Raw genomic sequence first — 13,143 nt, forward strand, 5'->3', positions numbered from 1 at the left:
CCCGTTCACGAGTGTGTTGGGAGGTTCCTGTGCTCAGGCCGGTTGAAATGGCCTGGCTGGCTCGGGGGGAGGCAGCGCGTTCCCAGTAATAGAGGCTGTGCAAGCCCTCCCTGGCATAGGGGCAGGAGGGAGCCCAGAGCCCTCTGCTGGAAAAGGATGGGGGGAAATAAGCTTCAATATAAAGCTTATTTATTATAAATTTTTAATAATTTATAATTTATTATAATTTATTATAAATCCCCTGCAAACAGGGAATTCGCATGGGGTTGCCCTTAGGATGGAGTTACTGCTATGGGGCAGCGCGATGAGGCTGTGCTGGTAATGCTTCATACACAACATGCGCAGATCCAGATGCTTCCTGTGGGATAACGACAGGTCTGCAGATGCAGTTGTGCTGTTTGGACTGGTTTCCATTGAGCTGAGCTCTGAGGCAGAAGCTGTTCCCTGGGAGGGTGCTGAGGCGCTGGCACAGGGTGCCCAGAGAAGCTGTGGCTGCCCCATCCCTGGCAGTGCTCAAGGCCAGGTTGGACACAGGGATTGGAGCAGCTGCTCCAGTGGAAGGGGTTGGAGCTGGAGGAGCTTTAAGGTCCCTTCAACCCAAACCAGGCTGGGATTCTCTGATTCTACTTCATATTCCCATCCTACTTCCCAGTCTAAACTGGAAACCAGAGATGTCTCTGTGAAGTGCATTGTCTTGGTGTGACTTTTGCCTGGGGGCTTATACCAGAGAAACCCATTTTAACCATTAGTCACTGCAGCAAATGTATTTATGAAACCTTTAATTCCCATCCTGCAAAAAAGGAACTCAAGCATTTTGGCTAAGCAAGGGGACAGGTCTGTCCGTTTACAGAGAGGACACACAGACAGGAGCACCACCTTAAATTCTTCCCTATTGCCCCTGTGTTCCCAAATTGAATCCCTTAAATAGGTGCCTAACGTTAGTGGGATTAATTTGGGCATAAAGCTATTAGGGGATGAGGACATTAACGTTGAGGAGCTGTGGGACTGAGAGGGTATGTCCCACTGACTGGATGACAATGGGGTGTCTCAGGGCAGATGGATGCAGTGGCCTCTGATGGACAGTTCTGCTCCCTATGAAACAGATCCTGACTTTTCAATTCCTCCTGTGGCTGAAAGAGGCCAAGAATGTTAATGAGTTATTTAAGAGCTGCTTTAGTAGGTCAGTGCCATCCCGTTGTAAGGGAATTCTACCTGTGCCTTTGCAGGAAGAAAGGAAGGGAAAATGAGACGTGTGGGTTCTCTTGTAGGAACTACAGGTAGGATTCTGTGGGTGATCAGAATAGATTACAGTTTTACATAGAATCACTTTGCTTTTGAAGGGAACCAGTTTGGAAGGCTGTTATTTAGAGGAACTGGGAGCCTGATGTGCTACACAAACACTTTCTCACCATTGAAAACCAAATGGTACCTTCTGGTTCCCTTCCCTGTCTCCCTTCTTCCTGCATGGTTAGAGGGGATGAATGTCATCTGCTGCGCAAGGACAGGATAAACGAGTTCTAAGTAACACCTGGGTTCTTCTTCATGTTGGGAAGGAGATGGGTTTGTGTCCAAGTCACTTTCACAGCAGGGATTTCCCCATATTAGTTCAGAATGAAGGGATTTGAAAAGGTTCTTTTTGGACTCTGTGAGCTGAGAAAATGTTGGATCATCAGTGACCTGACAGTGCTTCTGCATTCATGTCTGACCTCAAAACAGCTGTTTCTGCAGCACTTTGGTTGCATCAGTTGACTGATTCTCTTCTCTTTTTCCCTTCTCCACATAAAGGAAGATCTGAATCAGTTGTATCCTTTTGGTACCTGTCCCCCCCCACACGTGGGAACCTTCCGGAAGCCAGGCTGAAATGTGCTCCCATCTTCCCACCCAATAAACCTGCTGGGTTCGTGTTACTCTTTGGGTTTTCCATCCACATGAAGCAAAACTGGTAAAGCATTTCCCCTAAGACTGTTTTCTGCAGCAGTAGCTGAGGTTGAGACCCTGCCCCTTGACAGAGCTGACAGCTCTGTTTTATGATCCCATAACTCTCATTTCCCTAGGAAGCACGGCTGAAAATGGGATTTGTGGACTGCTGGACACAAACCCCATGCAGCAAACCCCACAGGCAGCTGGCACAGACAACAGGAGGTAGGAAAAGCAGCTTTCAGTAGCACTTCCTCTCATGTTAATTCTCCCCTTACTCCTGCCAAGCTCTAAGTATCTCTTGAGAGGAGACACCCTCAGCTTCAGAGATTTCCATGCTTAGAACCCATCTAGTAATTTTTCTGCTCCACCTTCCTTCAACTGGAAAAACACAAAAACCTGGTTCTGGTTTAATGACATGGGAACTGGGATACAGCCACTGCAAGTGGGTGGCTGCTCCATGCAGGAACAGGCTGGGCAGAGCCTCTAAAAGGTGCCTGGGATGAAGTCCCTGCTTGGAGATACTCCAAGGATTTGAGAAGGGTGGGAGAGAGAGGAGGGGATATTTTGAGTACAGAAAGAGGTGGATATAATGATATCTGAACAGATAACTTTCTGTATAACTTAAGTTATATTATTTACAGCTAAGGAAGGCATTTGTCATCAAAAATACATAGAATTGGATTCTTGGAGCCACATTCCAACTTCTCCATGTGGAGGTGAGCTCCAGGATGTCCTACACTGTCTGGCATTAGGAACATGCTGCTGTGCCTTAAGAACAAAAGATTCCTTCAGTACATATGGACCTGCCATACAGGGGCTGTGTCTGTCAGTGGGCTCCTGAAGGCATCCAAGATTGTGATGTCTCCAATAAACCAGGCTTAACGCTGGACATGGCTCAGCCCAGCCTGTGCAGGAGCTTGTGGCTAGGAAAGGGCTCATCTCTGCTGGATCCAGAGGGATCTCAGGCAGCTAAATTAGGCAGGATGGTACCTTTAGGTGGTTGTTACTTCAGGATGAGAGAATCAATCCTGAGCCTGCTGCTAATGTCTCACTGTCTGTAAGACAGCCCCTGTCCTTCAGGGACATTGTTAGGAATGTGTTAAGGCTTGTGGAGCTCTCAAATGCTTTGGCAGTGGGTCCATACAGACAAATAACCAAAGCTAAATATGCCCTTACACTATCCAACAGCCAGCTTTGTCAGCAGTGAATTAAGGAAGTCTGTCCCTGATGGATTTGCATCTCCAAGTTGAGCTCGTGGCCCTTCTCAGAGGTGTAACCAAAAGCACAGCTTTCAGACTTCCCATCCTGTGGGCATGGGATGGGAAGTGATGGGGCCTGGCTGCTTCACAGAGCCACCTCTCTGCAGAAACTCTGGAATCTGGTGTGTTGGGAGCCTGCCAACCCCCTGTCAACTGCTTCAAGCTGACTGAGAGGGAGAGAAGTTGTTGTGGAAACGCACACATGCACCTCCCTCATGCCCTGAGGCTAAGAACCACCCCACCACATACCAAATCACATTCTTTACCAGGAGCTGAAGCCCAACCTGAAACAGCAAGTTCTTATCCTAACTCCTGATGTTTGCAACCTCGGGTACTCTGAATCCTACCCCATAAACCCTTTGCAGCTGATCCATTGAGGTTAAAAAAACACAGTATTTTGTAGTTACTGGGAAACGGTGATTTTAGGAAGCAGATCCCACCTCATCCCTATGAGAAATCCTTAACAGCAGCTCTCAGATGGCAGCTGTTCCTCTACAGCTTCTGTTTTATGTAAATGGATTTTATTTAGTCCTTTACATCGTGGCAAGTCTCACAATGTTGATCTATAAAGGTAAGTTGCTGCTGTTGTAAGACAGGAGGAGGCTGGGTGCCTGTGTGCTGGGTTCTCTCAGTGTCCCTGCTGGCTTATCCTGCCTCATTTCTGCTGCCTTCTTCTCCAGGTCAAACTTTCAGCTATCCAGGAGATTTTCTGTCTGTTGATCTTACCCTGCTTGTCATTATGGCCATTGCTGAAGTGCTCCGGTTGTACCTGGGTAGGTCATGTTGTCACTGTGCCTTCTCATGCAGCTCTAAGCACTGATCATTCTGGAATCAATGTGTGTCAAAACATGCCAATTGAGCAGAATAACAGGTATTTGGAGGCTGTTGTTCACTGATGTCATTAAGCTGTATCTACTGATCAATAGATTTCACCTCTCTCATGAAGACAGGCTCAGAGAGCTGGGCTTGTTCAACCTGGACAAGAGAAGGCTCTGGGGAGACCTAAGGGCTTCATGTCCACCAGTACTCAAGGCTTCAAAGGGCCTCCTGACCCCTGCCCAGATCTTGCTGAAACTTCATAAAGTCCTTTTTTAATAAGGAAACAAGTTAGTATTCAAATCTGTGCTTGCTATTGCTGAGAGCAGGTGGGTCTGTGCTGGCTTCAGCTGATTTGCCATGGGGTGATCCCAGCACACTGCCTTCAAGCTTTGCACATGTTTGCTTGGAGCGGTTGGGGCATGAATAAAGAAGTGAATTTCAAGTCTAATGTAGTTAAACAGCAAACTCTACTGAGACTGCTTCAAAATGAGATGCAAGGAAGAGAGAAGAGAAGCTTCTCCACAATGGTAGTAACCTGAAATAGGAGTAGCAGGGAACAGAAGAGATTTTATAGTGTATAAGAGCTTAAGATCAGGATTGAATGCTCTCAGCTGTGCGCTGCAGTCACACTAAGTGCAGGCTGTGCAGTTTGAGGGTTGAAGTTTGATGGTTGCCCAAGAAGCTGAGTGGTCAAAATGGGTTTCAGCTTCAGAGCTGTGGTAGGAAGAGGTGGGAGCCAGGACTTGAGTATCCACAGACTCCTCTTTGTCCACATTAACCTGGGTCAGCAAGAAGTGGATTGTCCACTGGTGCTTGGGTTTGTTCTGATGGTCACTGCCAGAGCCTGGTCAGGCCAGTATGTGCTGAGCTGTAAGAACCAGAGCTGGTTTTGAACAGGAACATTCTAGACTTAGAGCTGTGATACTGTCAGAAGAAATCAAAGACTCACATCAGCTTTTCCTTTCCTTCAAGGTGTAAGGGGGAACCTGGCAGAAGAAGACAGTTTGTTGGGGCTCAGCCTTGTGATGATAGTGGGCAGTGTGTTTCTGGCTGTGTATTTCCTGGTGTGGCAAACCTATGTGCTGAAAACAGACATCATCCTCAACAGTGTTCTGCTTGTCCTCTATGGGATGGAGTCAATTCTCAAGGTCTCAGCCATTGCTGCTTTTAACGGATAAACCTACAGGTCTTCAACGTGGTATCAACACATTTCTAATATAAAAGGTTGGGGTTCTAGTTCATACATTTAATACTTTTATATATAAAGTCCTGTAAAACTTTCCTCTGTTTAAAGTACATGGTTTTGAGGGGCAGACCTGAGTGACAGGTAAAACATCCTGTCCAGCAGCTGTGTTACGCTCTCTGCACTGTCAGCTTATGGGCTGACAAGAGGTGATTCAGCAAGACCTCTTAATGCTCTGGTATTCCTCAGGGATCCACACTCCCTATTCATTCCCAACACACAACAGCAACCAGGGCATCATCTGAGCCCTGTTGAGATGCTTGGATCACAGCACCTGCACCCAGAGTGACACAGAACTGAATCAGGGTGACACAGCACGGGCTCATTTCTGCTGTACCACCACGTTCGTGTTTGAGGGCACAGTTTCTCTGCTGCTCTCATTTGTGTTCTCAGACCCCAGTGGTAATTACCCTGACTTTACTAGGGCAGAACCTGATTTATCCCTGTGGGAATGAGCTGAATTGAGTTTTGTGCACAGTCGGAGAGCTGAGCTGCAGGGTTTGGGCAGCTGGAAAGACCAAAGGCCTCTGTAGCATGAGGGTGTGTTAGTTTAACTAGGATGGCTTTAAGATGAGCCTAAACATTCACTTGCTCTTCTGGCCTACTTAAAAGTTCCAACAGGAGTATTTCTGTTTGATGTTACACGTGTTTATACTACAAAAATGACTACATTTAAGTCTTGTCTTTCAAGTTATGAGCTGTGTTGAAGCTCAGGGTTTTTACTGTATCAAACCCATTTGTTAATGGGAAGTTTGGGGTGTTTGGGGGGGTTTGTACAAGCAGGTTTTATATTTGGAAGTTCTTATAGTTGTATTTACTTGTTCAAATAAATGAAGTTTTGCATTTAAGAAGTGTTTGAAGTGCAGAGCATCTTGGTGACATCCTAGGCTACAACTAAGCTACACAGAGGAGGCTCAGGTGAGCCCGGGGTGTTCACAAGACCCCTCTGATCCTGCCACTGCTCCATGTAGGCCATTCTCCTGCTCTGGGAAGCATGCCTGAGGTCTGCCCTTGTTGGCAGTAGCCAGGGGCTGAACATCCAGCAGTGCAGGCCCTGTACAGCCCCAGCCACACTGCTGGCTTCTGGTGGTGGGAGGAGGCAGTAAAAGATGTAGCAGCTCCTGTGCAGGGCCCAGTCTCATCATTTACACCCAGAAGTGCCACTTCAAGCACCAGATAACCTCAGCTCCATCCACATTACACCAGCTCTGTCCACATCATAGAATCCCAGCCTGGTTTGGGTTGGAAGAGACCTTAAAGCTCCTCCAGCTCCAACCCCAACCCCTTCCCATGGAGCAGCTGCTCCAAGCCCCTGTGTCCAACCTGGCCTTGAGCACTGCCAGGGATGGGGCAGCCACAGCTTCTCTGGGCACCCTGTGCCAGCGCCTCAGCACCCTCCCAGGGAACAGCTTCTGCCTCAGAGCTCAGCTCAGTCTCCCCTCTCTTGGGCAGGTTCAAGCCATTCCCCTTGGCCTGTCCCTACATCCCTTGTCCCAAGCCCCTCTCCAGCTTTCCTGCAGCCCCTTTAGGCACTGGAGCTGCTCTCAGGTCTCCCCTTCAGGAGCCTTCTCTTGCCCAGGCTGCCCCAGCCCAGCTCTCCCAGCCTGGCTCTACAGGAGCCATTACAGCAGCTCTGTACCTGTTACACCACCGAGTCCTCAAACTCAAACCACACACATTGACATGAACCCCCATGGCCAGGCCCTGCTCAGTCAATGGCCCAACCAACCTGCAGGAGCACAACTGCACCTAAAGAGCAGCAAAACTGGGTGCAAGGAGCAGCACGGAAGCTGAACAGCTGAATGCTTCTGCATGACTCAAACACCCACTTGTCCTCCCAGGTTTGCTTGGCATGATGGAATGTACCCATCACACTTGTTCCGAGGTGTGCCAGACACACAGAGCTCTGTGTACCCCGTCAATGACAAACCCAGCCCAAGCCAACCCCTCTCTGTGTGCAAACAGAAGCATTTCCACCTGCTCTCCACAAAGCTCTGCAATAGAACATCTGAGAGCCTTGAAGGAAACACTGCAAAGAGGAAATCAGCTTTACCTGGAGGTGGTGCAGCAGATGGGGTCACACGTGTTATCCTCAAGGTGCAGCCTCCTTCCTCCTCCTGGTGCTCACTACAACAAGATCAATACAAACCATCAGCACAACTGGAGGTAGCAGAGAACCAGGGTTTAGGTTTAAGAGACATTAAAGCTAGCAGGAGGTGTTCCTGCCATGAGGTGTTTGACCCCATCACAGATCACCACCCCATCAGTTATGGCCCTGCATCCATTCAGGGTGCTGTGCCATAAAACTGGATCCCCCCTGCAGTCCTCATCCAGCTCTAGGGCAGCAGCACAAGAGGGATGTGGAGCTGATGGAGCAAGGCCAGAGGAGGCCATGGAGATGCTGCGAGGTGGGAGGTGTTGGAACTGGATGAGCTTTAAGGTCCCTTCCAACACAAACCAGTCCATGATTCCATGGTTCTCTATGGAGATACAGGGATATATATGATATAAAACATGCTGAACACTTTGCTCCCTGACCATCCCATAGATGACAACCAAGCAGCAGCACACAGTGACAATATGCTGACAGTCAGCAGTGGGGTAAACAGACCCATATGGTAATAAACACCCATTCTGAGCTCATTCAGAGCAGGGCCTGGTGGCTTTCACACTGCTTATGGGGTCCTGGATGCTGTCAGTGCCTACTGGGGTTTCCTGGCACCAACCCAGACTCACACCCTCACCAGGGCAGCATTTGAATGGAATTCTATCTTAAATAGTCCATGTTCTGATTAGATGAGCAGATACTGGGGGTGCTTCTGCCACTGACAGCCCTTCACCCCATGATGAATGTGGGCTGAAGAAGCTCCAGCAGCTCCTTCATCTCAGCTGTCTCCAGGCTTTGACTGGGAATTGCCACTGGTGCTGCTGATGCTGACTCCATGACAGCTCCTCTCCATGCTGAGCTGGAAGAACACCCCAAATGGGAAGAACACCCCAAGTGTGAAGAACACCCCAAGTGTGAAGAACACCCCAAGTGGGAAGAACACCCCAAGTGGGAAGAACACCCAAGTGGGAAGAACACCCAAGTGGGAAGAACACCCCAAGTGGGAAGAACACCCAGGTGAATCAGGCCCTGGCCTCAGAGGGTTTCCAAAGCATTCCCACTGTTGGGATAAGACACAGCACAGTGAAGCCATTGATGACATTCACCAGACAGAAGCTTGCAGGAGGTTGTTCACTCCGAGGCCCAACCCTCCTGGAACAGGACGAGCCAGTTGGATGGAAAGTGCATTAAAAACACCTATTTTGAGGAGCTGGGTTTGGGTGTTTGCTCTGCCAGGCACAAGTCTTTGTTCTCCAGCCATCACTGGGGTGTCTGCCGCCAAGCTCATTTAAAAGGCTGATCCTGAGAGGCAAGTTTGGCCTCCCTGGATTCCCAAGCTGGAGATACTCTGGGAGATAGGGATTCATTGGTCCTCAGCCTTCCTGTGTTCCTCTGCAGGCAGGAACCATGTACAGCCCGAACGGAGCAGGGCTGAGGACGTGGTGCTCATCCGGAGCCAGCGGAGCAGGAATACCAGGAGCCCCCAGCACAACAGGGAGGATGTAATAACCTCCACTGTGGTTTTCCTCCCTGCCCAGAGGAAGAGCTGCCTCCTCCATGCAGCAGTCAGAGGTTTCCTGTGGGTGCAGCACCTCACAGGAGCCCACTTCATTGTGGATGTGGAGCTGAGGCTGGTAGAGCACCCACAGTGCCTACCACATCAAATGGCTTCTCCAGCAGAATCCTGCCACCTCCCTGTCTGCATCCCAGCAAAGCCAGTGCTCCCAGTGTGTTATCCCAGTGGTAGATGGCACACTTCAGAGGGTAGGGATCTGCTGCACGAAGCCTTTCCACTGGCAGGGATGGCACTGATGCTCCCACTGCATTTCCCTTCTGTTGAACCAATAGCCCTTCTCCTGCCTGGAATTGTGGCTGGCAGCCTCCAAGACCTGCTTCTCCAGCGCATCCTTTGCTGAGATCCCTGGGATCTCACTGACACCGCAGTGAGGATGCTGATGGGTGCATCACACTGAGCATCAGTCCACGTTCCATACGGTAGCAGGGGCTCATCTCCTGTCACATAGGGAAGTGGCTCTCCCACTGCCCATCCGGCTCACCCAGCAGCATTCCTCCTGCAGTCACTCACCCAGGGTGTTCCCCTGCTCCTCCAGAGCGGAGCATGAGCCCCCTTAGCAAGGCAGGCACTGAAGGAACCCATAGGAACCCATGGGGCAGGGAGCTCAGGAAGCCTCCAGCCCCATGTCCCATGATGGAAGTGCCTATTTCCTTCTCCAGTGTCAGAGCTGCAGCTCGTTCTGCCCTGAGGCTGGTGACAAGGGGTCTCTCTACATGCTATGGGTTCAACACACACCATAGGGATGCACCTGCACTTCAATACTATGGTCTCCAAAGCCCCATCCCTGGCAGTGCTCAAGGCCAGGTTGGACACAGGGGCTTGGAGCAGCTGCTCCAGTGGAAGGGGTTGGAGCTGGAGGAGCTTTAAGGTCCCTTCCAACCCATTCTATGACTCTGCAAGAAGCTTTCCCTGTGCTCCACCTGCAGCCCTTTCCTCCCCTCCTACACCACAGCAATTGCTTCACCTCCGTTCCTCCCCAGGGTGGGTTTAGCAATCACCCCTCTCCCTTTGTAAGCCCAGCACAGCTCTGCCAAAGCCGGGTTTTACCTTTGCCCACTGCCAGGGGCCGAAGCTGGGGGCTGAGACATGGGCACAGCCAGGCCCCACTACCCCCTGCCAGCTCCTGGGGCAAGACAAGAGGCTTTACAGCCATGTAACCCTAAGGAGCACAGTGCCATGGTGTGGGGTACCCCAAGGGGCTCTGCTCCTCACCCCAACTGCTTCGGGGACCCCAAGAATGAGGCTCTGTGTCCTATGGCACCTTTCCCTGCTGCGGACAGGGCTGGAGGAGAACCAGCCATGAGTCAGTGCGGAGGAGAGCACCGAGCTGCACAAAAGGTGCCTTGTTCCCCCCGCAAGCAGCCTGCCAGCGCATCCCCTCCCTGCCCGGCCATGGAAACCCAAGCCCCATTGCCACCCGTGGCTGCCTCCGGGCTCCCCATTGTACACAATGTTCTCGGGTGGGAGACACCCCAAGTCCCACACGTCCCTTCCGAGCTCCCCTCGCATGGGCAGGGGGCGGCCGGCTCCGGGTTACACAGTAACCTGTTGCTCCGGGTGCCAGCTCCACCTCTCGCTGCCTGCACATCCCTCCCCTCCCTGCCTGCTCTGCGCTGCCAGGAAGCCTCTGTCACCTGCTCGCAGGCAGCCGGGCCGAGCGGAGCCGGTACCCGAGGGCAGAGGGGAGGCAGCGGCGCAGGGACCCCGATCCAGGCTGGGATAACGGGGGTGGGCTCTGCCTTGCTCCGGGCTCGCAGGCAGAGGCAAAGGGAGTTCGGCTGCTGGAGAATGGCAGCAGGATTGAAGTAGGAAGTACCGGATAACTGCGGGAGAGAACACACGGGAGCAGAGGGGACACGAGCGGCTTCGCAGCACCGGTGAGTGCCGTCCTGCGCACCCGAAGGCTCCACATCCCCCTGCCCAGCGTCCGTCTGCTTCCGAAGGCCGGTGGGTGCAGCGGTGGGGGGAGCGTGGCCGGAGGGGCTCTGCTTGGGATGTGTTCCTGTTGGGGGGTATGTGGGAAAAGGGCTTTTTCCAACGTTGTTTTCGGGTTGTTCCCGTTCCTGCGCTTCCCACCGGGACGGGCCCGGTAGGTGGCACTTGTCTGGCAGCGGAGCGCCCGTTCGGCACCGAGCAGAGCCTTGGCTCTGCTCCAGTCTGGAGAGGGCAGCTGGGAGCTGCTGCTGCTTGTTCCCAACCCTCGGGGGTTCCTCCTATGGGATGTGCGTGGAGGGATTCGGCCGTTCCCAATGGGCACCAGGAGCTGCTGCGCTGGGTGCGTGTCTCCATCACCGCATCCAAACCGGAGCTTGGAGCTGCCCCGTTCCCTCGGCTCTGCCTCCCCCTAAGGGCCTGGAGTGCAGCTTTCCTGTCCCCTTTCCCTTATTTGCCTGGAAAATGCCAGAGCAAACTCCACCGGGACAAGGCTCAGGGACGAGTCATTTGCCTGACGTGAGGCTTAAAGGCTGGGAATAACTGTGAGACAACACAGTAGTAAAACCCACTGATTGCCCTGTTGTAATTAGGGCACCAGGGAGTAACGCTTGAGTTGCTGGGCTGCTCCCAAACGCTGCACGGAGGGCTGGGACAGGGATCGGATCCCTCGGTGGCTGCTTTGGTGGGATCTGCGCCTAAAAGGGCTCGTTTTGAGTTCAGGAATGACACTCATCAGCCTGAGGCACAGCTCCACTTTCACCTTAGGAACACATTCCTGGCTCCATTTAATGCAGGGATCAAGCTTTCAGGTGGTTAGGAGCAAACAGGAGTCCTTCGTGTCCAGAAAGGGCAGGCAAGGAGCTGAATCAGGGAGTCCCAACACAGGGCTATAAAGAGGGGCTTGGGATCCACTGCAGGAGGATCTGTGAGTGGAAAGGTTGTTGCTTTGCACTGCTTAAAAGCAAGGCTTAAACTGGGGATTGGGGTGGTAGGAAGAGTTTGATCAGGCCTGGGTTATACCTGGTGCTGGTTCCACCACTGAAGCTGGAGGAGGAGGAAATGTCCTCTGGCACCATCCCTGTGCCATGGGGCAGACTGTCCTTCAGTGCCCAGCTTGGGTGACTGCAGACAAGCTCCCATCAGTTGGGGTGGCAAAACCCAGCCCCAAGGCAGGTGAAATGGGTCCTGAGCATCACTTCTGGGGCTCCGTCTGCCCCACTCCTATGGGTGCAGCACCTGAGCTGCACAGACCAGCTTGGGCAGCAGCTGCTTTGCAGGTGGATCAGAGGGAAGAAGACACTGTCTGCGGTAACATGAACAGCAGGCACCATTTTGTGGCTTCAGACAAGGGCATAAAGAGCCAGGGAATGTGCAGGATGAACCCAAGCTCTGCTCCATTGGAGACCCTATTTGAAGGGCCAAATCTGCCAGAGGTTTGTTAGGATCTGAGCCTTGATGGGCTGACTTTGTGCTGCAAACTGAGTGCTTTCCATAGGGTCATGGATAACTCAGGCCAGAAGAGATTCCAAAGAGAGCCGGATGCACAGAAGGTCTCGGGAGGTTTCAGTCCTTGTGGTAGGCAAAGGAAGGAGTGAAACAGGGTGAACATATGCATTGGCTTGTGTAGGCTTGAGAAACATCCATATAGAATAAGCCCGGGTGCAAAGCCTGAGTGCGTGGGGAGCCTCAGTCTTAATCCCATAGGGCTGGATCCCGGCCGGGTGCTGCGTCTCTGTCACACTCCCTCTTGCTTCCCTCTATCCATGCCATGGTCTCCCTGGCACTGGCAGGTCAGGGCAGTTTGTGGGTTGGGTGGTTTCCTCCTTGGCCTCACGTCTGCTTTCCATGGCAGCAGTCAGCAATGCCCCTAACCCAAAGGTGCATCACCTTCAGCCTGGTTTGATGTGATGGGCAATAAAACCATCATCCAAAACCACTCCAGCCCTGTGAGGCCTTCCTGGTGTCCCCATAGAAGTGCCAGGGGATGCCCACAGACTTCCCAGAATGGCAGAGATGGTTTCCTGTAGGCTTTATCAGGAGCAGTGTATGTGCCTGGAACAGCAGCAGCACTGGGCAGATCCAGGTGCCCATGACTGTCAGCACAGCCTCCTGAGCCTCCCTGCTTTGGCCAAGGGGCAGCAGGTACCCAGAGCACTCCCCTGCCTGCCCAGGAGCTGCCTGAGCCTCCCACTGGATGGGAGGGCACAGGTGGTACCTTGAGCATCCTCCCTGCTCCTCCCTGCCTTACAGGAGAGCCCTTGCACCAACAGAAACGGTGCCTGAG

At 52.2% G+C, this 13,143-nt stretch overlaps 2 protein-coding genes across 3 annotated transcripts in view; both read left to right on the top strand.

The window, feature by feature from the left end:
- Nucleotides 1-3,248: 3,248 nt before the first annotated feature.
- LOC117436035 (transmembrane protein 80-like) lies at nucleotides 3,249-6,019 on the top strand. The gene is made up of 3 exons (XM_034061623.1): nucleotides 3,249-3,750; nucleotides 3,860-3,952; nucleotides 4,971-6,019. The coding sequence occupies exons 1-3, from the start codon at nucleotides 3,657-3,659 to the stop codon at nucleotides 5,174-5,176; spliced, it is 393 nt and encodes a 130-aa protein (XP_033917514.1). The 5' UTR covers nucleotides 3,249-3,656; the 3' UTR covers nucleotides 5,177-6,019.
- A 4,501-nt stretch (nucleotides 6,020-10,520) lies between these two features.
- Nucleotides 10,521-13,143, top strand: part of EPS8L2 (EPS8 signaling adaptor L2) — a 59,741-nt gene continuing 57,118 nt past the window's right edge. The window contains exon 1 of one of the 2 annotated variants that reach the window (XM_034061490.1): nucleotides 10,521-10,871. The gene's annotated coding sequence lies outside the window, so the exon portion shown is untranslated. The remainder of the gene's footprint in view (nucleotides 10,872-13,143) is intronic. The other variant, XM_034061491.1, reaches the window with a different exon arrangement.

Source organism: Melopsittacus undulatus, chromosome 4 (genome assembly GCF_012275295.1).
Source record: "Melopsittacus undulatus isolate bMelUnd1 chromosome 4, bMelUnd1.mat.Z, whole genome shotgun sequence".
Classification (NCBI taxonomy): Eukaryota; Metazoa; Chordata; class Aves; order Psittaciformes; family Psittaculidae; genus Melopsittacus; species Melopsittacus undulatus.